A 24,882-nucleotide genomic window follows, 5' to 3' on the forward strand; every position below is an offset into this window, starting at 1 on the left:
ACACAGCGATCTGTTACCCGCAAACTAAGCACACGGCTTTACCTTTTGACATCAGTAAATAAACACTTCAACTCAGCACTCTATCGATTTTTCTTTTTTTCCCATGAGCTGACATTTTTTTTATGGATAACCGCTCATTCACGTTCACGCTAACGTCTCTCGTGAGCTCAGTTCGCGGCTCACCAACGCAGGGGTCCGACACATTACAGTTGTTCTTCTACTTCTTTTTAATTGCGACTTGCCACCAGAGGAGAAGAAGCTGCATATGTCGCCTTCGAAATGAAAGCAAGCCAGTTGTATTCCATGCATGATGTACACTTATTTACGTTTGATTGCTAACTTCCCGTTGACCTCAAGCGGGCTGGTTAGGGCCGCCCAAAGGGCCGGATGTGGCCCAGGGGCCATAAAATGCCTTACGTGCAGTAGCATACATTTCTTTTAAAGTCTCCGCAGGGTGACTCGCTGAGCACTTCAGACAGGGACTTAGTTCGGCCTTCTTGTCGACACTGCTGAAGTGTTTTCGTGCAAAGCAGTCAATGCCTTCCAGCCTTAGATCATCTGATCATCATCTCCTCTGACCGCCCTGTGGAGATCGACACCAGGAAAACAATTTACCTACAGGGAGCAATAAAGGTGTTTGTATAGATCAGCAGCTGATGTGAAGCATGACTTGAGGAATTTGGTTTTCAGAAAAATGTCATAAATAGTTAAACGATGATGAAGCTCTCATGCAAAATAAAGAAACGTTCCCTCCTCATGCAAAGCAAGTTGTCAATCAGACAGGGTGCTTATTTACTTGTCTGTTCAGTCACGGTGGCTGTCATGACTCATGCTCACCCACTGCGTCTTCTGTTTATTCCAAACAAACCACGAACAAAATGTATCACTTTTCTCTATGCCAGAGGATTGTTTAAAATGGACAAAGGGAGACTTCTTTATGAACTGGAGAGTACAATCAGGTTTATTCTTGACCAAAACATTTATTGTATTGTGTTCAGCAGATCGTGATAAAGACAGGAAGCAGACATGATAATGTCGATGACGTCCTTAGTGGGACTCTTGGCTTTGCCTTTGTTATCTGTGCAGCAGAGACGGAGTCACTGTCACTTGTCAAACTGAACAGCACACCTGGTGTATCCTATCTGACAGACAGAGATGTGTGTAATGAATGAGTTGTAATAAAGTTTCCAGCTTCGGGCGAATTGCAACACCGAGTCGAGCGAACGATGATAAGGACACATGGAATGTGTGTGTGTGTGTGTGTGTGTGTGTGTGTGTGTGTGTGTGTGTGTGTGCAAATTATTTAAATTGACTATTACTGCAACCAGACCTGGTGGAATCCTAAAGCACCTGTTTATTCAAAGCACAGCGGGATTTAGCTGTGCAAGCTTACTGAGATTCCTCTTTTACAAGCATGCACGACATTCATAAATCTCTTTGAGAAGGAGAGCGGCCAAATTTAGAAACCTTTCATTTTCTGAAAGTAGCATTGTTGCTTGAGATCACTTGTGTCAAAACATCAATTTTGTCCAGATGTTTACCTTGACCCAAAACCCTACTTGAATTTTATATGACTTGACTTTCATGACCTCATAAATACTGTCTCATTTGTCATCTCAGCTGTCAAAAGAAAATACATCCTTGTACTTTACATTTTTGGGTCTACTTTCATTACTAATTGGTGCAATTTTTTGTGTCCCCAACATTTATTAGATGTCAGATAACAGCTTCTGCACTCAATGTAACATTTTAGACCAGAATGCATTGCAGAACATGTTAAACATTTTACCTGCTAAACATCGGCATGCTGGCGTTAGCATTTAGCTCAGAGCACCGATGTACATCCTCTCGAGGCCAAGAGCATCGCTGTAGACGTTTTTTCAATGGCAGAAACCCTGAAAAAAGCAGTGCTGATGTGGCATAGAAACAGGGATTATGGTGGTTGTAAAAAGTAATAAATGAATTATTCATCTTTTTTTTTATCTGTTTAAACAGAAATCATCTAAACACATTCCACGTTTTGCTTGAATGCAACACATTTGCAACCACTGTATGGGGGCTGTCATAAGGCATTCTGCGAAATGTGCATTGGTATAGTTTAAAAACTTTATGGATATACTACTTATGTACTGAACATGACGGATGAGTTTGGGAGTATCTGAGTGTAAATCTTTTTCTGTACATGATAAGAACATAAAATCATCTTTCTTTCAAAGAAGGAAGCGAGAGCCAGAGATCGACCACAGACACGTGGATGATTTAGGTACCCCTGGTGGCCTCACTTAACCCTCTATAGATCAGAGCACCAGCAATTGTTCTTCAATCTTGCTATTCTTATAACACACACACACACACACACACACACACACACACACACACACACACACACACACACACACACACACACACACACACACACACACACACACACACACAGCAGATAGTTCTTAAACTTGTCAACAGCCACACACTACCATTTACACTTGAACACTCAAGTATGCACCACCAGAGTAACATCATAAATATAGAAATAGTTTGGTGACAGTGGCAGGCAGGGAGGCGCACACACACACACACACACACACACACACACACACACACACACACACACACACAGAAACCACAGTCTGGCCAGCTGCTATGGGAAGAGGAGAGGTTTTGAATGGTAGCGACAGCTGTGGATTCTTCAGGATGAAGGAGCGAGAGAGGGAAATAAGTTGTAGGGAAAAGGAATGAGAGGGGGGGTACTAATGATTAATTTAATTTCTCTCCAACCAGATTTAGAAAGGGAAGAAAAAAGGGATTACAAGTATAGAACCTGAAAACTGAATTTAAGTACCGATATTACTTATACTTTTTCAGTACTTAACTAACATTATTTGTCTATGAAAAGGCTTTCCTTTTCCTTTTAACAAAATTACTTAAAGTTCTTACATAATGCAATAAGTCAATATCTGATTAAAGAATGACTTTTCACATTCACTGTCGCACAGTTCAGTTGGTTCTGTAAAAGTCTTGAGGTCTGATGAGAGAGTAAAGAGCATGTGATCCTAACTGTCAGTACCAGACTATTCATAGAGATCCTGTGTTGTGCAAGGCTGATTTGGCAACTCTGTCGTTTTTTTTTAGCGAATACACTCTCACCTCCTGCACCTTTTACGCTATTAAAGTAATACTCACTTCAGTACTGAACATATGTATTTTGCCCTGCACTAAACACTGGTTGTTATAAACAACAGTGAATTAACCTATATCAATAAAAAAAATCTATATGGTGCTCTAAACGAAAGATGTCTTGTTGGGTTTTCATGAGAAAATGCTTAGATTGCAATTCCAAAGTAACCGATCATTGTTTTAAAGAAGCAGAGGAAAAGTGGTTATCATGAGCTGCAACACCCAACACGGTTGAACAGACAAAGAAAACAAGTAAACTGCCCCCACTACAGAAACTCAAATGTCGTCAAAGAAAAATTCCTGGGAGAAAAATGTCACATTGGTGCAGTTTGATTGACAGGAGATACCATAACACTACACTTCCCCAAAACTGAAGAGAGCATACCGTAGCACGGAAAAGCAGCAACTGTCAGCTGAAATGACCTATGCTGTGAAATAGCAGTGATTGTAACCAACTGTAGACACCCTGCACCGTGCTATACATTTGAAATTAACAAACCAAACACTGGAAATTCTTCCCATTTTTATGAAATGGCACATTTCAAATGATGCTCTGTCTTTCCAAGAGTTAGATGAGAAAATAGATACCACTCTCATTTCTGTCTGTTACATGTGAAGCTACAGCCAGGAGACGCTTAGCTTAGCTTTGCAAAGAGACTGAAAGCAGGCGGAAACGGCTATCGTGTCAAGTAGTGAATTCCAGAGGTGTTTGTAGGCTGAGAAAGACAGGCTAGCTGTTCCTCCTAGTCTCCGGTCTTTATATGCTAATATAACTGTCACCTGTAAGCGATTTGAAATTGATGAAACACAATTTAACTGGATTGTCAATAGTTTACTTAGTAGTTTACCATCTTCCTGTAATGGGTGTGTTTGTGAGTGATTGTGTGTTCAGGACATTAGTGTGTTGCCTTCAGGGCCGCTGTTAGTCATTGATCTGAGTCGTTAATGGGTGTCAAAGCCCTCAGCTTTTCACTAAAGCCATGCATTAAGAGGAACGGGAACAGTGATTTGGGAGTGTGTATGAGGAAGGGGGGGGTGTCAGACAAGCCATGGTTGTTTTGGTCTGAGCATGTGGTTCATTGGGGAACTTTACTGCCATAGGGCTCAAGGGCACTGCGGCAGCAGCATCACAACAACAGCAGGGGGAGGAGAGGGGAGGAAATGGGAGTCTAAACTCAGCTCTCAAACAGGAAGCCACCCTGGTTCTCTCATTGTTGTGTTTTTATAGACTCAACTTCCTGCTGCCCCCCTGTTACCATGGTTACAATCCCTGTTGTTTATGGGATGGATTGTAAAGATCCTGCCCTGGCGAAAGCTGGCGGTCATCACTGGCCAAAGTGTGGCAAATAAAAAAAAAATAAAAAAAAGTAGTGTAGCGGAAACTGAAATGTTCTTGCAACAGGGTCCTTTAAAAGTTGTAAAGCCGTGTGAAGTCTTACAATGCCTCCTACAGCATTAATAGAGGTCTTATCTACGCACAGGATTTTGGATCCTGATTACCTTAGTCTGCACGTTTATAGTTTACGGCTGATTTGGACTACATTGTTCTTCATTTTGCTTTTATTCTGTCTTCTATTTTATTCCAGGCAGCATTTAAAAGGAGTTACAACTCGGTCTGGATTCTGCAGCCAGTTACCCTCCCAGACAAGGTGCTTCTACTGTGTGAAAGAAATAATGAAATCAACAGTTTGGTGTCGGACAGCGTCAACAAATAGCGACAGAGATAGGGAGAGGAAGGGAGGGAGGACAAGAAAGAGAAGGAGTTAAAGAAAAGAGGATGTGGCCGACTGTAAAAGATGACTGGAGGGGAGTGGAGCTCTCTGTCTAATTATAGATCCTGCTGTGAGCTGGCTGAGGCAGAAGTGCTACTGGGGTTTTCACATAGCCGGATATTTACAAGACAACTACGGGTATGTGCCTTTGACTTTATTTATCATTTACTTACGTGTCTACGTGTGCCGTTAGTTTCTGAAGACTTTTTATTGTGAATGGGAGGTGAAACCTGTTGTATCAAACTCCTTGGATCTGACTGCGCACTGGAAGCCTGCTGTGTGTGTGTGTGTGTGTGTGTGTGTGTGTGTGTGTGTGTGTGTGTGTGTGTGTGTGTGTGTGTGTGTGTGTGTGTGTGTGTGTGTGTGTGTGTGTGTGTGTGTGTGTGTGTGACAAACGGTGATGATCGAGCCCAGGGTGAAGTTGAGAGAGAGAGGGAGATTTTCTTTTGTGTGTTAATTAATTCCTCCTCCGTCTGTCTCACTCATTCTGTGGGACTCCTCTTGCCCTGCTATCGCTACTACACTTGTTTTGTGTGTGTGTGTGTGTGTGTGTGTGTGTGTGTGTGCTTGCTGACTTAACAGACAGTGGCCTTGGATGTTTATGGAAACTCAGAGAGGACTTAGGAAACAGGACCCATGTTGCATTATATATCAACCTTCCTCTGTTACTGTCACACACACGCAAGCTCGTACCCTCACAGTCCTCTGCGTCTGTCATACACACACACACACGCACACACACACTAATACATGCACCTACACGTGCAATGTACAAATCCATGCGTACATCTCTAAAGCTATGCTTTTTCTTACGCACATCATGCTTTCCGTACAGAAGATGACTTGAAATGCACCTTTTTAATGTGAATAAGAACATCCACTGTGGGATCGGATGCAGGAGGCCACTGACATCGGCCTGTGTGTTATTGCACAGTAACTGTGTCTGTGTTGGGGTCGCTGCTATTTTGGGTTTGTTTAGTGTCTCACAGGTTTGTTCCTATGAGAATGCTGCTCTACATCTAAAATGTTTATATGGTCTATCCAACTCCTAAACAAATGTTTTAAAAACTGACATCACAATTTCTTTTTCTTTTCTATTTTGCAAATTAAATCAAATAAAAATTTAAAAACCGTGTGTTTTAACGATGATTTAAATTGCCCAAATGCATGTTCTGGAAATTCTGGAAACTTTGTGCAGTAATTGATCTGTTATCTGTTTTCAAATCCCTGAATACCTCCTGTTGGGATAAATGGAGGCAGTATTTGAGTCAACCGTCTATAGAGGAAGGTTAGAAATGCACTTTCAGCATAAAGTTCAGGTTTTGCTTTTCTAAATCAGGAAGTGAGGAATAGTAAGGTCTTGACAATATACAACTGTACAATTTAGTACTACTTAATTCTGTAAATGTCTATTTATTGGCTCTGTACTGAACTGATGCTCTGTAGGGTAATACTTAGTGCTGAAACATTTGGGACATTTAATCATTTACAATTTACAATCAACAGAACACCAACCATCAACAGTCTTGATGATAGATTGATTGTGTGATTTATTAAAATAGTTCAAACATTGGCTGGTTCAAGCTTTTTGAATGGGATGATTTGCTTCTTTTGTTCTTTTCATTGCAAATTGAATATCTTTTTTATAACTTGATGTTGGTCTCACAAAGCAAGCAATTTGAATCATTGGGCTCTCGAAAATTTCTCTCGAGTGTTTTTTTTTTATCTTCTCACAGACTAAATGATTAATTAAAAGAATAATCAACAGATTAGTTAATAAAAACAATCATTAGTTTCAATCATTAGTTTCAGCCATATAGTCTAGTACTCATCTTGACCATGACATAGCTTGTTTCCAACAACATTCCTTGGAAATGATACAATCAGTGTGACATGCTGCACTGGAAACCGATAAACATCAGTGCTCCCTTAAGCCAGATAAATATTTGATCGTTGACTTATCTGCTAAAACTCCTTTGCCAAATTTGAGCTGACCATTTCACATCCAGCCCCACAATTCCTGCTGCATTGTGCTATTTCTGTCGCAGATAATCAGGCATCTTCACTTGCTTAAGAAAAGCCAGACTTGAACCTGCGGCTTTGACCCTGCCTTTGTTTGCTTTAGATGAAATGGGAACTGTTTTCTTTGGCAAAGAGCTCGAAAGCCATGCTTTAAACTTGGATCAGTAATTTCTTTGGAATGAATACTCACACACACACACACACACACACACACACACACTCACACTCACACTCACACTCACACACACACACACACACACAGTAATTTGTAAACTAGTAGACACTACTAGGTAGTAGTAGACACTACTAGTAAAGTAGTAGTAGACGCTACAAGGAAAGAAAGATAGACGTGTTAGGTTGCTGTTGCAACTCATTCGTTGCAAATAACCTTTTCAACCGACGCTCGCACGCACGAACGCACGCAAGCACACACATAGACCTAGACATCATAAGAACACAGCTGCATGCCAGTCCAAGCTTTAGGGGAAAGGGATGAAGGGAGTGATAGAGATGGTCAAGAGGAGAATGCTTGACTTTCTCAGCAGTGTCAGGTTGTCCTGTTAGTCTTTTCCCCTTTGCTCCTACTCCATCCTTTATCTCTTTTTATTTTCTTTTAGAATCCCCCCCCCCCAAAATCCGCTCTTCCTCTCTGACTGTTCTCTCTGATTTTCCTATTTCTAGTCTCTGCTTATGACTTTTCCCCCACCTTGAAGGGCCTTAATTTGCATCAAAGTCTTTTTTTGTACCTCACAGATACCCTGAGGTAATGACATCTTTATCTACTGAAAGTAGCTGTTGCCTGTAAAAGGTGTAGTGTGATTTTCACGCACATTGTACAGTCAAAACAGAAGAATGCGTTGTAGCTATATTTGGACGTGTCAAGACACAAAGTGGTGGCGTCTGCTCCGTTGGTTATTGACTTTGTACAGCCTGAGTGTCTGTCACTAGTGGCACTATGCTGGCTGTCAGCTCTCCTTCAGTGTGCAGAGAGTGATTAGACTTATCTGCAGGTTGTAACAGGTTGCTAATCAACTCACCTTTCTTATCTTTTGACTACTTTCTCTTTAGTCTGGTATGTTCATATATTCTTTTTTATTTTCTTCGTCTACTCTTTTTATTGCACCTGTGTGTGTGAGAGAGAGAGAGAGAGAGAGAGAGAGAGAGAGAGAGAGAGAGAGAGAGAGAGAGAGAGAGAGAGAGAGAGAGAGAGAGAGAGAGAGAGAGAGAGAGAGAGAGAGAGAGAGAGAGAGAGAGAGAGACATCCTTGTCTTACCTGTAGAACGAGTCCTGACTAAGCAGAATTCTAAGGGATGAGACAGGCTGTATCATACTGGGTCGTTGGTGATTTCCATAATATGACACGCTGACACTCCTACACACACACAGTCAACCTAGTTTTACTGTGCATTGTTTCAAGTGTAGCTTACTGTACTGGGCTTCAGTCCTGGTTGATTTGACAACAACTGTGGTTCCTGCTGGTAAGTCTGAGTCTTGTCCACAATTACACACCTTGAGCAACTACTGTCAGAAATACAACAGAAGAAGAACAGCTCTTTGTTAAACTGTGGGCATCACTTTGTTTTAGTAAAGATGACTATAGAATACTGTTGTATTCTGTAATACTGTTAACTCATGAGCACATTGTCTTCTGCCTTATGTATCGCTGTACGCACACACATCCTTTCATGTTAATCCCTTGTTCATGGTTATGTAATTTGGCGGACTCCAGCCATTAACAATGAAAACTATATATAGAGAGGCAGTTATAGAATGCAAAAAGACATTGAATGGCTGTTGCTGGAAATTGGCAGCCGTAAATAGAATCAAAACAATGTATTGATATAATGCAAACATTAAAAAGGAGAATAACTTTATGGACATCTTTGAAGACCAACATATTGTTGTCAGATATAGTGTCTGAGACTAAAACAAACAAATATGAACAGGACTGAGACAGTTGGTAAGTGGTGGTGGTTTTCAAAACAAAGACTGCATTTCCCACAATTCCTGCAACATCCTGACCAGTGTTGCCACAGTTACTTTATAAAAGTAACTTAGTTACTTTACAGATTACCTGATTTTAAAAGTAATTCAGTTACTTTACAGATTACTTGATTTTAAAAGTAATGAAGTTAGATTACAAGTTACTTTATTAGTTACATTCGGCAACTGCTGACAACACAGCCTCAACATAAAAATGACAACCGGTTTACTGTGAGGCAGCTCGGCATTGCTAGTAGTAGGATCTGGTTTATTATGGCACGAAAGAGAGCGAGTCAACCGTGTTTAAGGACAGCATTTCCACTACAACATAGGCCTACTGCCCAACCAACTTCTTCAACTCTCCCCCACTTACTGGTTTTGCACCGAAGTCCAGCTTTTGTTGTTTGGGTGGTGGGGGGCCTCCTGCTCTCTGCTTCGCACCACCTGCTGGGACTTGCTCTGTAAGTTTGACTGCAGTGCTGCCACTCCAAATGTTTCTTCAAATTTGACATAGTGTTTTTGTAGCTAGATAGCACTTTGTCGCCACCAGCACAGAGTGTACAACGAACCTTAATATTGCCGTCTTTAGCTGACACAAACTCAAAATAGTGACTATATTTCCAGCTAGAAAACATGCATCTCCCTCCTCCCTCCATTGTTGTTTACGTTTGTGTCGCTGCGTGGTACACGTGAACTGTCCTCATGCTGAAAACGTGACTTGTCGCATATGTGACTTCACTCCCCGAGACGCAAGAAGAAAGCAAAAACAATATATATTTTTACTAAGGAAAATGACAAAAATAGTAACGCACAGTGACTTGGATAACGTCACCTTCCTAAAATAATTGCCTAAGTCATTTTTTAACAAAAATGATTTTGTTGCCTAAATCATCTCCTCATGGTGCAGGCCACCTCTGGTAAAATTGCTTACATCCTCAGTTGAACAGGTCATGTGATTCTACACCTTTAGTAAAATTGCGTATGTCAAGCATGTGACTTAGGCAGTTTTATTTTTTGTGTTTTCCAAAAAACCTGAAAAAATGACTTTTAACAAAAATGATTTCTTGCCTAAATCATCTCCTCATGGTGCTGGCCACCTCTGGTAAAATTGCCTACATCCTCAGTTGAACAGGTCATGTGATTCTACACCTTGTATAACTGCCTATGTCAAGCATGTGACTTAGGCAGTTTTATTTTTTGTGTTTTCTGAAAAACCTGAAAAAATGACTTAGGCACTTATTTTAGGAAGGTGACGATAAGTAACTTTAATCTGATTACTGATTTGGAAATAGTAACGCGTTAGATGACTCGTTACTGAAAAAAGTGGTCAGATTAGAGCGGCATCCCTGTTCCTGACCCACCAAAAAATCTATTGCAGCTTTAAAATGCAGCTGAAAAAAATTCCAAAATAATGTTTGAAAAAGTTTGAAACGACTAAATAGTGCTGCAAATTGTTTGAAGTACAGTGAAGCCCTGCTCCTTCAGAACTGGTTTAAAGACACACGCTCACTTCAGTACTGATAAGGTTTAAACATTGCGGTTGTGTTGTTAATTGTTGACTTTCCTGGCACACTTATAGGCTTTCTCAAGGTATGGCATTACCTCATGCTTTCTCATGGACCGGATGCTTAAATATATGTGTCTACATGTGTGCGCATGCTTTGTGTGTTATTCCAGTACATGCCTTCCCAGCTGTATTTGCACAGAACAAAAGTGCTATTTAAATGAAATCAACACAGGCTCACCACCACAGGGTCAAAATGTGTTATTCTTTCCTGAGTACGGCACGTAGATGTAATGAACTGTAACAAAATATAATTCTTGAAAAGAACTAACAACATTAGAGCCTCATATTACTTGGAGAGACCCAGGGGAGAAAGACTGTGGAGGGATTAAATGTGGTTGCAGAGGTCCAGAGACTAAACCACTACACGATTTCTAGACTTAAAGTCATGTTGGCTACGGGACTGTGTTATTATCAGGTAATTTTACAGTTCTGAAAAATATCATGTATCCACTCATTGGGCAGCAGGGTGGCTAAGTGGACTAAAGGACCACATTTCATGTGCTGCTGAAGTGCTACTACACATTGAGTATTTTGCTAAAACTAGATGCAACAAAGCCTTAATGTACTTACTGGTGTTAATCTAAACCTGCCTTTAAAGAAGTTGCCGCCGTAGCTTTACAGTTACCTAATGAAGCGAGACCAAATTTCACTAGACTCAGTGAGTGCTGTACACCAACGATAAGGGCTTTACTTGTCCTTATGTATTGGAGCTTTCTAGCATGTCTTGTCTTTTCTGGTGTTTAGTCAGTAACTTACCCTCTGCATGCTTTACATACCAAGTACCATGTTTCACTATTTAGAGTTGTGAGATGTGAGCTAAAAGGGGAAATGTCTCTAATAAAGTGATCACTGGGCGTACAGACCGAAAGTCAGACAGTTAAAAGTCAATGAAAGCCACTTGACATTGTTATCCAGTGAGAATTAACCAATTCTTAGACTGATTATATCAGAATCAGAAAAAGTTTTATTGCAGCACTTACTAGGAATTTGTCTTGAAGGTGCATACATAAAAACAATAATATAAAATAAACAAACAATAAATACAGAATCAAATAACACATACATATATAACTATTTAGCATGAATTGGGTTAGTGCAGAATGTACAAAAATGTAGAGGGATGTGCAAAAGTTCAGCATATATAAAATAGGAATGTGCAGGGGACAGATGTAGGATTAAGGTTTAATGTCAGTGGGGGTCTGGGGCCTTGTTAACGAGGCTGACTGCTGAGGGGAAGAAACTGTTTTTGTGGCGTGAGGTTTTGGTCCTGATGGACCGCAACCTCCTGCCAGAGGGGAGGGGTGAGAGGGATCGTCTACAATCTTTCCTGCCCGCCTCAGCGTCCTGGAGGCGTACAGTTCATGGAGAGACGGCAGATTGCAGCTAATCACCTTCTTGGCAGAGCGGGTGATACGCTGCAGTCTGCCCTAGTGCTTAGCAGTGGCAGTAGCGTACCAGATGATGATGATGATGGAGCAGGTGAGGATGGACTCAATGATGGCATGATATCAAGCCAACAATGGGGTTTATTAAAGGGAACACCACATGCAAGTTTTTTGTTTTTAAAGTGAAACTTGCAAAGTGATAAGTTAAACTGTCTTTTCTCTCAGCTAACTATTAATTACCTCCAGTAATGTGTGTGTGTGTGTGTGTGTGTGTGTGTGTGTGTGTGTGTGTGTGTGCCAAGGGATTTCTGCTGTTCAAGCCATGGTCGGCATTTAGACTAGTGTCTGCATTCGTACCTCCTAATATGGAGGAGTTCTGACGCTGAACACACACACTGCTATGTCTCATTAACCAAAACAGTGATGAGACCCCAGTGACTCAAACTGTGTGTGTGTGTGTGTGTGTGTGTGTGTGTGTGTGTGTGTGTGTGTGTGTGTGTGTGTGTGTGTGTGTGTGTGTGTGTGTGTGTGTGTGTGTGTGTGTGTGTGTGTGTGTGTGTGTGTGTGTGTGTGTGTGTGTGCATCCACTAGTAGAAACAACGGCAATAACAAATACTTGTGTTCTATTCACTTCTATTTCCTTACACCAATATTTCTAGTGCTGCTGTTGGCATCAGGCCAAGCCCTTCTATGAGTGACATTTACTTCACACACTGCAGCCTGACATCTGAGCACCAGGCGCAGAAGCACGGAGATGATGTCACACCAAGTTATTTCAAGGCTCGCTCTGTGTGTGTGTGTGTGTGTGTGTGTGTGTGTGTGTGTGTGTGTGTGTGTGTGTGTGTGCGTGTGTGTGTGTGTGTGTGTGTGTGTGTGTGTGTGTGTGTGTGTGTGTGTGTGTGTGTGTGTGTGTGTGTGTGTGTGTGTGTGTGTGTGTGTGTTTCAAGTTTTAGTTTAAGTGTCAAAGCAGGTTTGTGCAATAGGTATTTGCTCAAGCCTGTCTTGTGTGTGCAGCTGTGTATGAGTTTGCCACATGTGAATGTGTCTTTGTGTGTGTGCGTGTGCGTGTGCATGTGTTCTGAATGTTTGTGTGTGGGGGTTTATATTTAATTGTATAAATAAAAGTATATACATTTGCAGGGGGATGTGTTTTACTTGCTACAGTATTTTCAGACTGATCTCATGAAGTGGCGTATGTATGACACGCCAATGCATATGCCATTATTGGGCGTGTTATCAAGACTTTAGCGTGTTTATAAACGCTGTTTGGCCTCCATTGACTTACATTACCTTGTAGCGAGTAGTATGAAAGGGCGGAAATCCACATAGGGAGGTTAGTTGGGTGGAGGATGGGTATAAAACACAGGACTTTCACCCAGGAGAGCGGGGATTGCATCCCGCATGTGGCTTCGTGTTCCGTTGTGTGGTGTTTCCTTTAAACGTTTTTTGTTTTCCTAATCCCAACCAGTTCTTCTTTTCCTAAACCCAACCCTGTTCTTCTTTTCCTAATCCCAACTGTTCCTTTCCTAATCCCAACCGTTTCTTCTTTTCCTAAACCTTAGCCTCGCGATAACATGCTTTAGAAAGTGCCACATGGCGTGTATGTTTACGCTGTGACGTTGCAGACTGCCATTCGCTGTATAGAGCGTAGACATACACGCGGATAGCTCAAAATGTGTACAGATAACACGCCACTTGGCTTTAGGAAAGTGGCATGTATGTTTACGCAATGTCATGTTGGTATTTTCCACATGTATGTTCATGTTGGTGCGTGGTAGGACACATGCAAATGTCTGTATTTGTGTTGTATGTGAATCACTGAGAATTTGTTGTGCATATGCAAGTGAATCTGTATGCTTGAGTGTGTGCTTGTGTGCAAATATGTGTGTGAATAAGTGTCTCATAGACAGAAACCACCCCCAGCCTTTTCCCAAGCTGTTCCCTTCCTGGATCCTGTTTTTAGCGCCAGATGAGGCAATCTTTCCCATTGACTCAGCCATGCAATTCAAATAACCCCAACAGTATGCAAAGAGCATGGAAATGTGTGTGTGTGTGTGTGTGTGTGTGTGTGTGTGTGTGTGTGTGTGTGTGTGTGTGTGTGTGTGTGTGTGTGTGTGTGTGTGTGTGTGTGTGTGTGTGTGTGTGTGTGTGTGTGTGTGTGTGTGTGAGTTGATGTGTAACAAAGAAAACCGCCATAACTTGTTATTGTGTCACTGTGTTGTACTAGTTTAGTTTTAGCTAAGAGAAACATACAGATTGAATCTCTTTTTGTATAAAAAATCTTTTTGATCAGCAGTTGATTACATTGCAGTCGGTCAGTTTCATCATTGGTTTTTAATTATTTTGGGGCTTGTTATCCTGCCTGGGGCACCTGTTTGGGTCGGTTGCTGGACAGCCCGTAGTCTGAGTTGTTTGCATTTCGTCAAGCCAATCACAATTGTTTTGAGTGGCGCTAAGCTCCGATCGCAGCGATGGTGGATCTGCAAAGTGTTCTCGGGAAGGAACTTGTTTTGGTGGAACATTTACACCGCGCAAAAGAAAACGTCACATACAATTTTAAGTGAAATTAACTGTTCACATAATACAGTAGCATGAACTATTTAAATTAGCTGGATACATGGTTACATCCGGCGATTATCCAGTAAATGAACTGTCGTCAGTCCAGACTAGACAGCCCATAACTCATCCTTTTTACCTCATTTTCTCAGTTAGGATACAAAACTTTCATACCTTTCACATCTATGATAGACCACTAAATAAACTGTCTAGTGCCATAGGTAAGATTGGGTGTTGTGAGGTCTGAGGTGTAATGCACAACGTACATTTTGTACAATGTAGGCCCCCATAAAAAATTTAAATAACACGCATTTCCCATGGCTATTTTAACATCATTCATCACTGCATTCTTTTTAGCTTTAAAGAATTTTACTAACAACTTTATTTTGCCTCCTATTCAATTTGTGTTTAAATACTATCAAGTCAAGTATGTTTAACTTTAAATATCATCATTCTGTCTAAAAGCACCACACTGATTTTCTGTCCATATTGTAAGACAAATTTGTATCTACTATTGTACTGCTTAGTATACTTTCTCCATTTCAAAGTTAAAAGACTTATCACATTTGTAGCCTTTTCCAACTACAGCTCCCATGAGACGTTGACTGTAGGCAAAGCTTTATGGGATTTGCTAACCCTTAATGCTAACTAATAAGTGTTGTTTTATCTTTGTTAAAAAAAGGTGCTCAGATTTGACTGGTAAGTACATTTAGAAGTGGACAAAAAAAAGCCCACTCTTATGTTTAGCTGTAGAAATAAAATGAATACAAGAAAATAATAAAAGAAAATCCCTTTAGGGAAAATACATTTGCTGTTAGAGGCTAGTAGAACATGCTAGCTTAAAAAGGATTTGGGACAGTAACTTTTAGGGACTGTTACATGGCTAATAGCTAGCATTGCCTGGTACCCTGGTTTTATGTATGCCAGTAATAGTTTATTATTTTACTTGCCAAATGTGATTTTTTTTCTTTTATTTATTTTTTTTCTTTCTTCCAGGTTACAGTAGTGGTTGCTAGCTAAAACTAAACTAAAACAAAATGTTTGTTCACCTCAACTGACTATGAACTACAATTTCAGGTCATTATACTACATATATACTGAAACCTGGTTTACACCTGTCTTAAGTAAAGTTCAAAGTCACACTGTCTTCACTTGGAACAGAAGTCTACTATGTCAGACAATTCACTTTATCTGACATTGAACATTTCTGAATGGATCTACAGCTGTAACACAACACTATTTTATTTAGCTTTGTCAGCTTATATAGCCAGTTCTCCCAGAGTGTTTGGAATGGTGCTAACCATTTGCTTTGAGTTTTGAAACTGCTAAGCATCTGTTATATGAAACCATAATTCTGATGTTCTCCAAACACCTCTGTATACTGTGCTCATTGTTTTTCAGGTAGGGTTTCCCACGGAGTATTGTGTAAACTGACTGCTCTTAGTGGGGATGAAGCAAATTGACGCCTCCCTCCTCTCCCTCCCCTCCCTCCCCTCACCCCCCTCTTTTCCCAGATTTCTCGGTGGCATTGCCAGTGTCGTGCGCGGCCTTGTTTCCCATGGACCTCAGGGTAGGGGAGCGGGGGATGCGCCCTGGTTCGGACACGGCGCTCCTTACCCCATTGCACCCGCCTTTACTCCTCACCCCGTTCTCTCCTCAGCCCCGCACCTCTTTCTCCCAACAGCAACTGCACCAGCACATCCGGGTAACGAATAGAAAACAGAGATGAAATACAAACTGTCCGTAAAAAGACTTCAAAATGTTGTACATTGCATTTATCTCCAGAAATATGTGTTGCTATAATATAAATGTGTGTGTTGGTGGGTTTTAGTTTAATATGGAGCAGAGGAGGCGGGAACAGGAGCACCACGAGAAACAACAGGAGTTGCAGCAGTTAAAGCACAAGGACAAGAGTCAACAGAGTGAGTCCATTCACACACACACTTACTCACACATGTTACTGCAAGTTTCAATTTACATTTGAAGTTGTAAATTTATGTTCACTGAGCGTTATGTAAAGCTATTTCCACGTCTTTCAAAAAAACTAATTATGGCCCAGAGTGCTAATCATGGCCAGGGAGGAAAGTCCCAGTAAGAAATCACATTCATGGTTATTGAACAGTGTTACTCCACTTTGAAAGCTAAGTGCTTTGAGATGAGAGTTAAAGATAATAAGAGTACCTGACACACTGGGTAATTAGACTCACACACACACACACACACACACACACACACACACACACACACACACACACACACACACACACACACACACACACACACACACAGAAACAGCAGCAAACATACTCTCAGAGAAACCAGTGACCTTGCCCGCCATACACACATGCACACAATAATACATGTATTTGCAGGAACTCACCACAGTATTGATCTAGTTGATTTTGTCATATACTGTATTTTAGTTGTGGTCACCGATTATGTCCTGCACCCTGTGCTCTTGGCTGGGCCTTACCTTGCTCCTCCTTTTACAATAAAAGAAGTAGGTGAGTCCTTCTTTTGAGTTTGTGTTATTGATTGACAGGTGCAGTGGCCAGTTCCCTGGTGAAACAGAAACTCCAGGAGGTGATTCTTAAGAAGCAGAAACAGGCGGCGCTGGAAAGAACAAACTCCAGCGCTGCAGCTCCTGTAGCATACAGGTGACACACAATACACACATCGAGTATAACAATATCAAAAGACCAAAACCAAATATGCATCATGAAAAAAACAAAAAACGCATTGATTATACTTCCTGTCTAACTCTACTACACACCGATAATTCTTTGACTAACACTTTTCTTGTTGACTCTAAAATCTGGATTTTAAATAAACTTTTTCCATGTGTGGTGTGATTATTTACCCTAATGGTTGTATGTCTTTTTGTGTATTTGTGTTTGGTTTTTCCAGAAAGCTAGGCCCAGACCCCAGTGTATCCTCCCAGCCTATGGCCTCGTCTCCAGCACAGCCGTCTTCTGATGGTTCACAAGAGACGCCTCTACGCAGAGCAGGTAAAACATCTGACATTCACCGACTTCATCCAGAGGAACGGGCTGAATTAGCATTAGTTAAATGTTCCGAATACAAATGATGAATTGAAGATAAAAAAAAAATGACAAATTAAATTACGATGTGAAAGATCCTGACAAATATAATGACAAATCAATCTTTTACCACCATCTTTGTACTCCACAACAGGAACAGTTTTTGGGCTGTTTATGGATTTAGCCATTCGTCCCACTCACTACTTCAGACTGCAGTGTTGCAGCATTTAGAAACTAATCTAATAGAAACTAAATTTCCTTTCAGTAATCACAGCCTGTCATATCGTTTGTATTTTGTCATGTATTTTAACTCAGATTTAGAATGGTCAGTTTGACTTTATCTTTTATACTTGCTAACTGTAATACTACTCTACTGTGTTTTTTTGTTGGTGTACCACGTGTCCATTCATTGGCCTTTTTCACAGATGACATTTTGTCTTGTCTCATTTAGAAAAGCAACGGTCCAAACAATAATATTAAGGATGATTGAATTCCATTTAGCTGCTTCAGTTTCAGGGTCCTTGTATTGTGCGGGCTGGCCCAATGGGACGCCTGAACATAATGGAGCCATCGTTAATGTTATCAGTAACACCTGTGCTTTCCCTGCTATGACAAGTCAAGTCAAAATGTATGATGTGAACAGTAAATGTTAAATATTTCAATAATTGGAAATAGGTTGAAGCCTTGGTGTGGTATTATCTATAGTCAGCAACAGGATGTAACAAACCGTTTGCACATACTCAAATAACAGTCCCCACGTTGCTTTAATTTGTAGCGTCTGAGCCCAATCTGAAGGTGAAACACAAGCTGAAGAAACACCTAAACACCCGCAAGAGCCCGCTCACCCGCAAAGAGAGTGCCCCGGCCACTGTCAGGCACAGAGTACCTGACACACTGGGTAATTAGACTCACTAACTCACACACACACACACACACACACACACACACACACACACACACACACACACACACACACACACACACACACACACACACACACACACACGTGCGCACACACACACAAATGAATATGAGTGGTAATGCATTATTGATGTTTAATGTGATAATTTCAGTTAGTCTTACGATGCTTAATTAAAAAAAAAATATATGTTTCACTGATATGATAGAATGTAATGAAATATGATCAAGATGCATAATCATATTCTAAACTCACACACTGCCTGTCTCCCACCAGACTCATCCCCCAGCAGCAGTAGCACTCCGGTTTCTGGCTGCAGTTCTCCTAATGACAGTCTGCCCAATGAGAATGGTCTACTGCCATCTGCAGGCGGCCTCTCGCATGAGGTTAGCAAAGACACACATGTTGTTGAGTCCTTTCAGAACAAAGGATGAAGTAAAACTAACTAAAAAACTTCAGCTCAAGATTAACTGAAATAAAATAACTAAACTTTGTAAAGAAGTTTTGAGAAGATCCCCTTTTGATAGAAAACTGGTTTGGTTTGGTCGTTAAGAAATCATGATGAACATTGATAGATAAAGAGAGAAAAACATAAAAGACCTTTTTTTGCCTTTTAGACAGGCTCTTTTGTCTTAGAGATGGAAAAATATGAGCATTTTAAACAAGTAAGCACACGGTTTGATTAAAAAAAAGAAAGAGGTTTCATGTACATGAGCTGTGCCTAGATGCTGAGTAATGACATGTTTAAAGCAATGACACAAGAGTATGGCAGCACTGAGTGTTTGTCAGCTGTTTATACATAATTCATTTAATCACATAAAGTCAACCTCTGTCACACCTGCTGTGGAGGTCTGACTCATTCTTGCGTGTCAAGACAGCACACTATCTTAGGTTTAATTAGACTACACTGGTTTACTGTAGATTTCCATCAACACTGACATTTGTTCACTGCGGCAGAAAATATTAAGAGCACATAGCATAGACAAATTGTGTATCTATAGCAGAGCAGGGATCAAAGAGGGGTCTTTATTGTGGGATACATAACCAGCACTGGTCTTAAAGATGAAATGGGATTTCTCTTATCTAGAAAAGTGTATTGCTATATGAACACAATTTAATTCAGATTTGAATAAAATATGCATTATTTTTTTAATAGTAATTACTTTTGGCATTTCTAGGCCCAGAGGCTGCTGCTCAGAGATGGCACTCTAGCTAACTTCACCATCCAGAGTCCCTCCACTCTGCCCACCATCACACTGGGACTACCAGCCAATGCAAGGGTAAACACTGAACTGCAACGCATGTCTATCATAACAGCTATTCTTAAATCATGTCTTTTCCTTGAAACAGTTCTTTCAAAAAAAAAGTTATGTAATCTAATATATTCAAGTGTATATTCAAAAGTGATTTGCTCCATTAAGACATTAATGACACACATTATTTGTATTATATAATATAAGGAAACCTCATTATTTGCAGACACTTTTATTTTCGAAAAACAAAAACACAACAAGTGATGACAGTAATTACATGATATTGAAGTTTACGAACAATTAAAATACATATGGTAAAGCACAAACAAGGGCATATTAATCTAACTGGTGATGAGTCTTACATTACAGTAGGAGTAGGGGAATAAAGAATTTTACATTTTAAATTAAAGCTGGCAAAGAGGACAGGCTACATGAAAGGAACTCACGATTGTGCATCTGCCCCTGGGTCCTATTCACAGATAGTTATGTTGTAAGTCAAACACGTGTTATAGACCCAGGCCCAGACTAAGTGACCTAAGGAAATGTGTTTTAAGATGCAGTGACTGTACAGTACAGTCTGTAAATTGTAAAAGTAACTTAAAATCATCACGTCCCTTGGGCGCCCGATAGCTCAGTTGGTAGAGCGGACGCCCATATATAGAGGTTTACTCCTCGACGCAGCGGGCCAGGGTTCGACTCCGACCTGCGGTCATTCCCCCCTCTCTCCCCTTTCATGTCTTCTGCTGTCCTATCAAAATAAAGGCTCAAAATGCCCAAAATAATCTTTAAAAAAAATCATCACATCCCATGACTTCAAAATCTCTATGAAATTAATAATAACTTGAATTTATATAGCGCTTTTCACAAACTCAAAGTCAAATATTTATGAATAAAATCTACCCGACCTAACATCCTGTTGTAAAACGGAAGTACATCAAATACAGGAAGCATGGTGCTATTTAAATGCTGTTTCACTATGACATGATTACAATATTGTTATTAATATATTACCATAGCACTGATCTCCCTTGCACTATATTTATATTTAAATCTTAAATCTCAGACTATACTGATATTGCACTATTCCTTCCCTCTCTTCAATTGTTATTGTATATTTCTTACTGTCCTTTCTATTTTTATTCTTTATATGTTAACTGAGTGTTGTAATCTGAGAGAGCAAAGATTAACCAGAGTCAAATTCCTTGTTATATATATATATACACATACATACATACATACATACATACATACATACATACATACATACATACATACATACATACATACATACATACATACATACATACATACAGTCATTTAAGTGGCTTGAGAGTTTCTATTCTCACGTCACCTGGACAAATGATTTAGTGTCAACAGAACTGATCACCTTCTATCAACAACTGGAATATATTAATCTCATTCTATGTCGGCCTGTAAATTCAGCTGTGATAACAGGTCAGATTGCATGTCATCTGTTGTCATCATGTCGTCTGTGTGCAGGCTGAAGGAGAGCTGTCCTCTCTGAGGATCGGCCGGGTGCCAGTGGTTACAGCTGGGGGCTCGCAGGTCTTCCTCCCCCTGAGCAGAGAGGATCAGGCTGGGCAGCTGAACCCTCATCTGCCTGTCATCATCCTGGAGTCCTCTGGACTGGTACACACTCCGCTACTCACTGGTGAGACAGAGACACACACACACACACACACACACACACACACACACACACACACACACACACACACACATGCATATACTGTAGACATGTACAGTAAATGCATATACACACCCAGTAGTGCAAAAGCTTCACAATTTGAAACACTGAAAAGGAGTTACTACGTATTCCTAACGACATTCTGTAACTGATCTACATATCAGACTAAGATTGTATGCACATGAAAAAAAAAAAAAACGCATCCAAGATGTTACCAAATAGCCACAAAAGGACACATACCCATTAATCAACTTTCACCAAGGTCTTTTAGTTTATTGTCTGAGATGTTGGAGCACCCCCCAGTGGTGACATTTAGAATAATATCTTTTTCTTTGATGGATCGGCAAGAAAAATACTTTGACATTGTCATATTCAGCCTCCTTTCCACATCCACCTGTGCTCTTATTTTTCTTTCAGTTCAGTGGCTTTACTGAAAAACGTGTTTTATATTTGGAAATTAACAATATTGTAGGGTAAAAGAAATTAGAAATGATTAAATCAAATTTACAAGGCAGCAGGGGTGGCAGTTTGACATTGTTGTAGCTATTGTGTGTTTGAGAAATTGTTTGGGTGTGTCTGTGTATACATGTAACTCTGACAGACACTAACTAATTGCGTCTCTGTCTCTGACCAGTTCCAGGCCTCGATTCCGTCCCATTACAGTTTGCCCCCCAGTTAGACCACCTGGCTCCTGGAGGCGCTCATCCCCACAAGCCTCTGAGCAGAACACGCTCGGAGCCCCTCCCCCAGAGTTCGCGGACCCTTCACACACATCTCCTCCAACAACAACACAGCACACAACTACTGGAGAGGCTCAAACAGCAAACTCACCTGGGCAAGGTACAGTATGGAGAAGTAAAGGCACACTAATTAAAAAATGCCTTAAAGAATAAGTCCAAGATATTTGAAGTTGACCTGTTCTACTGTCTTGCCGTGGTGGTGGGGGTTCAGTCCAGTATGGGGGTGTGTTGGATGTGCTAATGTGCAGAACTTCATATAGTCACTGATAACAGAAAATGTATCAAGTCTGCCTCTTGATCATTTGTATTTATACATGCATTTACTGAGGCCGTACTGAAATGACATTTTTGCTGCAGTCTGACATTTACATCAGGTCAGACTTAAAACTGCATCCTGGAAAAAGTTGTTTAAGTTAGACTCCCGGTAAAAGATTCAAAGTTTTTGTTTTACAAACTTTGCAAATCACAAACCGTGGAAGCGTATTGACACATAAGGGAAATATGGCAGCAAATCCATTGACATTGGCTGCCTTTGCAATATACGCGGCTAACGGCTGAATATGGAATTAGCTTAGCTAGAGATTCTTGTGGCACTCCATCTTTAGAAGGAGAACCACAATAATCTCAAGGCTGCAATCTTGGATGTGGAAATTTCAATTTAAATATGTCAACTCTTGTACATTGTAGCACTACGCTGTCTTCCTCCAACAACACACTTCACAAGATAGTTTATGCGGCTTGTGTTGATTTTTGTGATCCTTAATTAGTTGATGTTGGAGCCCAAAAATGCCACATTTCCACAAGGCACTAGGCATTTTTTCCTTGTATTTACACACATATCAGCACCTTGTATTTACACACATATCCCCCTCTCCTAAATCTACTTTAGCTTGGTTAGGAGAGGTTAATGTTGTGGTAACTGATACAGGGATTTTAGAGTAAGAGGTTTTAGTCAACATTTCAGTGTGTCATAGCAGATGACTGTTAACAGCTGATGGAAAACAGACATCAGACTACATCAGCATTTCTGTATGTGCATTTTTGAGTCCGCTGTCTGGCGGCATCATGTCTTCATATAAATGAATAAGTGCAAGCACAGACATATTTGTCTGCATGTGTATTTTTGCCGACATAAATGTTTGTGTATGTGCAGCTGATGTCTAAGTCCAGCGAGAAGCCCAGACTGCATCAGATCCCCTCTGAGGATATGGACTCTGAGGACGGAGACGGGACGTCGCCCACAGAGCCAACCTATCAGAGCAGAGTGAGGGCGGAGTCACTGAGGGAGGCGGAGCCAACCGCATCCAAGAGCCAGGAAGAGCAACTGAACCTGCAACATGCACTCATACTCAACCAGGTTGGAAAACATAGCATACTTTGACACATGAGATAAAAAGAAGGATAGATGGATAAAACCACACAACTGTTCTTCATCCAGCAGTCCTGTAGATGGCGGCCTAACACTTGCATAATCTTTGTTGCCATTGGAGGGTTTTGTGGTTTGACAAGTACTCATTACATCAAAGTGGTCATTTAAGCATGATGTGGTTACAGGGTGCATGCACTGTAAGCTGAGCTTTTCGTTTTTAAGAAGATGTCTCAGTCACTGATCAGACAAACCGCATAGTCAGGAGTCAGGCTTTGTTAGAACGTATTGAATGGTTTTAGTTACCTGATTTTTAAGGAAAAAGTAGAGTCAAACTTGATATTGACAGACCCAGGTTGCTCTAGTTGGTACAGGTGAGATCGGAGGAGCCAAATAAAACCATCTCCGAATGTATTGACAATGAGCTGGAGGAAGTTCTGAGGCTTTCAGCACTTAATATCAGCCTTGAAAACAAATCACTTTGAGAGGTTTTAGAGGGATGTACAGCTGCATACCATATGTGTGACAATGGAACTGATGTTATGAACACCAGTATTTTCTATGGTTCAGAATAAGACCCTCCCTGTGCTTTCCACATTTTCTGTCCTACACTTACTACTCTTAACTTTGTCTTCTTTTATGTTCATGATATTAAGTTAGAATTAAATAAAAATATGACTTGACTATGTTTCATCTTTATCACCCTCACTTTTAAATGTAGTCGTTGCTATGGGAACAGCAGAAGCAGCTGCAGCAGCTGCATCGACAGATGGAGACCCTGGCAGTGCCCATGTTACGTAGCAGTAGCAGTGGCGGGGTCGGTAGTGGGTTGGGTGTCCATCGCCCCCTGTCACGTACACAGTCATCCCCAGCCTCCACCTCTCTCACGCTGCCTGAGAAACCCCTGAGCATGGCCGCACAGGACCCCAGCAGCAAACCACGCTTCACCACTGGTGAGTATAACATGTTTACACAGTATTATTTCAAATACAGGGTGCCTCCGTGGCTTAGAGGATAAGTCATGATTGTTTAACCGCAACTTCCCTGGTTCAAATCTGGCCAGGGACATTTGTTGCATGTGGTTGCTCATCTGTCTCCCTTATTTCCTGTCTAATAATAATAATAATAATAATAATAATAATAATAATAATAATAATAATAAAGAAACCAAAAGGGATATTTCATATATTTCCCAGCATCTAGCACCATGCACTGACCAGCAGAGGTAAATGCCACATTTACAAGTGAAGGAAAATCAAAAATGAATGGCTGCCCACCAGAGGGTCCTACTCATGAACAAACCAACATGAAGAAACCTTGTGGCGATTTTAAAATGTGAATAAAAAATGAAGAACGAATAAAAGAAAAAGTATAATTTAAAACACCAATTTAAAAA

General features: G+C 40.7%; 1 protein-coding gene across 4 annotated transcripts in view; it reads left to right on the forward strand.

The window, feature by feature from the left end:
* hdac7a (histone deacetylase 7a) overlaps positions 1-24,882 on the forward strand; it is a 75,524-nt gene that overhangs the window by 32,363 nt on the left and 18,279 nt on the right. For 3 of the 4 annotated variants that reach the window (XM_039800780.1, XM_039800779.1, XM_039800781.1), the window contains exons 3-13: positions 15,974-16,164; positions 16,291-16,381; positions 17,002-17,116; positions 17,367-17,467; positions 18,276-18,398; positions 18,696-18,805; positions 19,598-19,699; positions 21,173-21,344; positions 22,015-22,220; positions 23,274-23,477; positions 24,208-24,439. In XM_039800780.1, the coding sequence (XP_039656714.1) occupies positions 15,974-16,164; positions 16,291-16,381; positions 17,002-17,116; positions 17,367-17,467; positions 18,276-18,398; positions 18,696-18,805; positions 19,598-19,699; positions 21,173-21,344; positions 22,015-22,220; positions 23,274-23,477; positions 24,208-24,439 (1,647 nt within the window). Of the gene's footprint in view, positions 1-4,943; positions 5,085-15,973; positions 16,165-16,290; positions 16,382-17,001; positions 17,117-17,366; positions 17,468-18,275; positions 18,399-18,695; positions 18,806-19,597; positions 19,700-21,172; positions 21,345-22,014; positions 22,221-23,273; positions 23,478-24,207; positions 24,440-24,882 lie in introns of those variants that run through there. The other variant, XM_039800782.1, reaches the window with a different exon arrangement.

The sequence above is a fragment of the Perca fluviatilis genome, chromosome 5 (assembly GCF_010015445.1).
Source record: "Perca fluviatilis chromosome 5, GENO_Pfluv_1.0, whole genome shotgun sequence".
Classification (NCBI taxonomy): domain Eukaryota; kingdom Metazoa; phylum Chordata; class Actinopteri; order Perciformes; family Percidae; genus Perca; species Perca fluviatilis.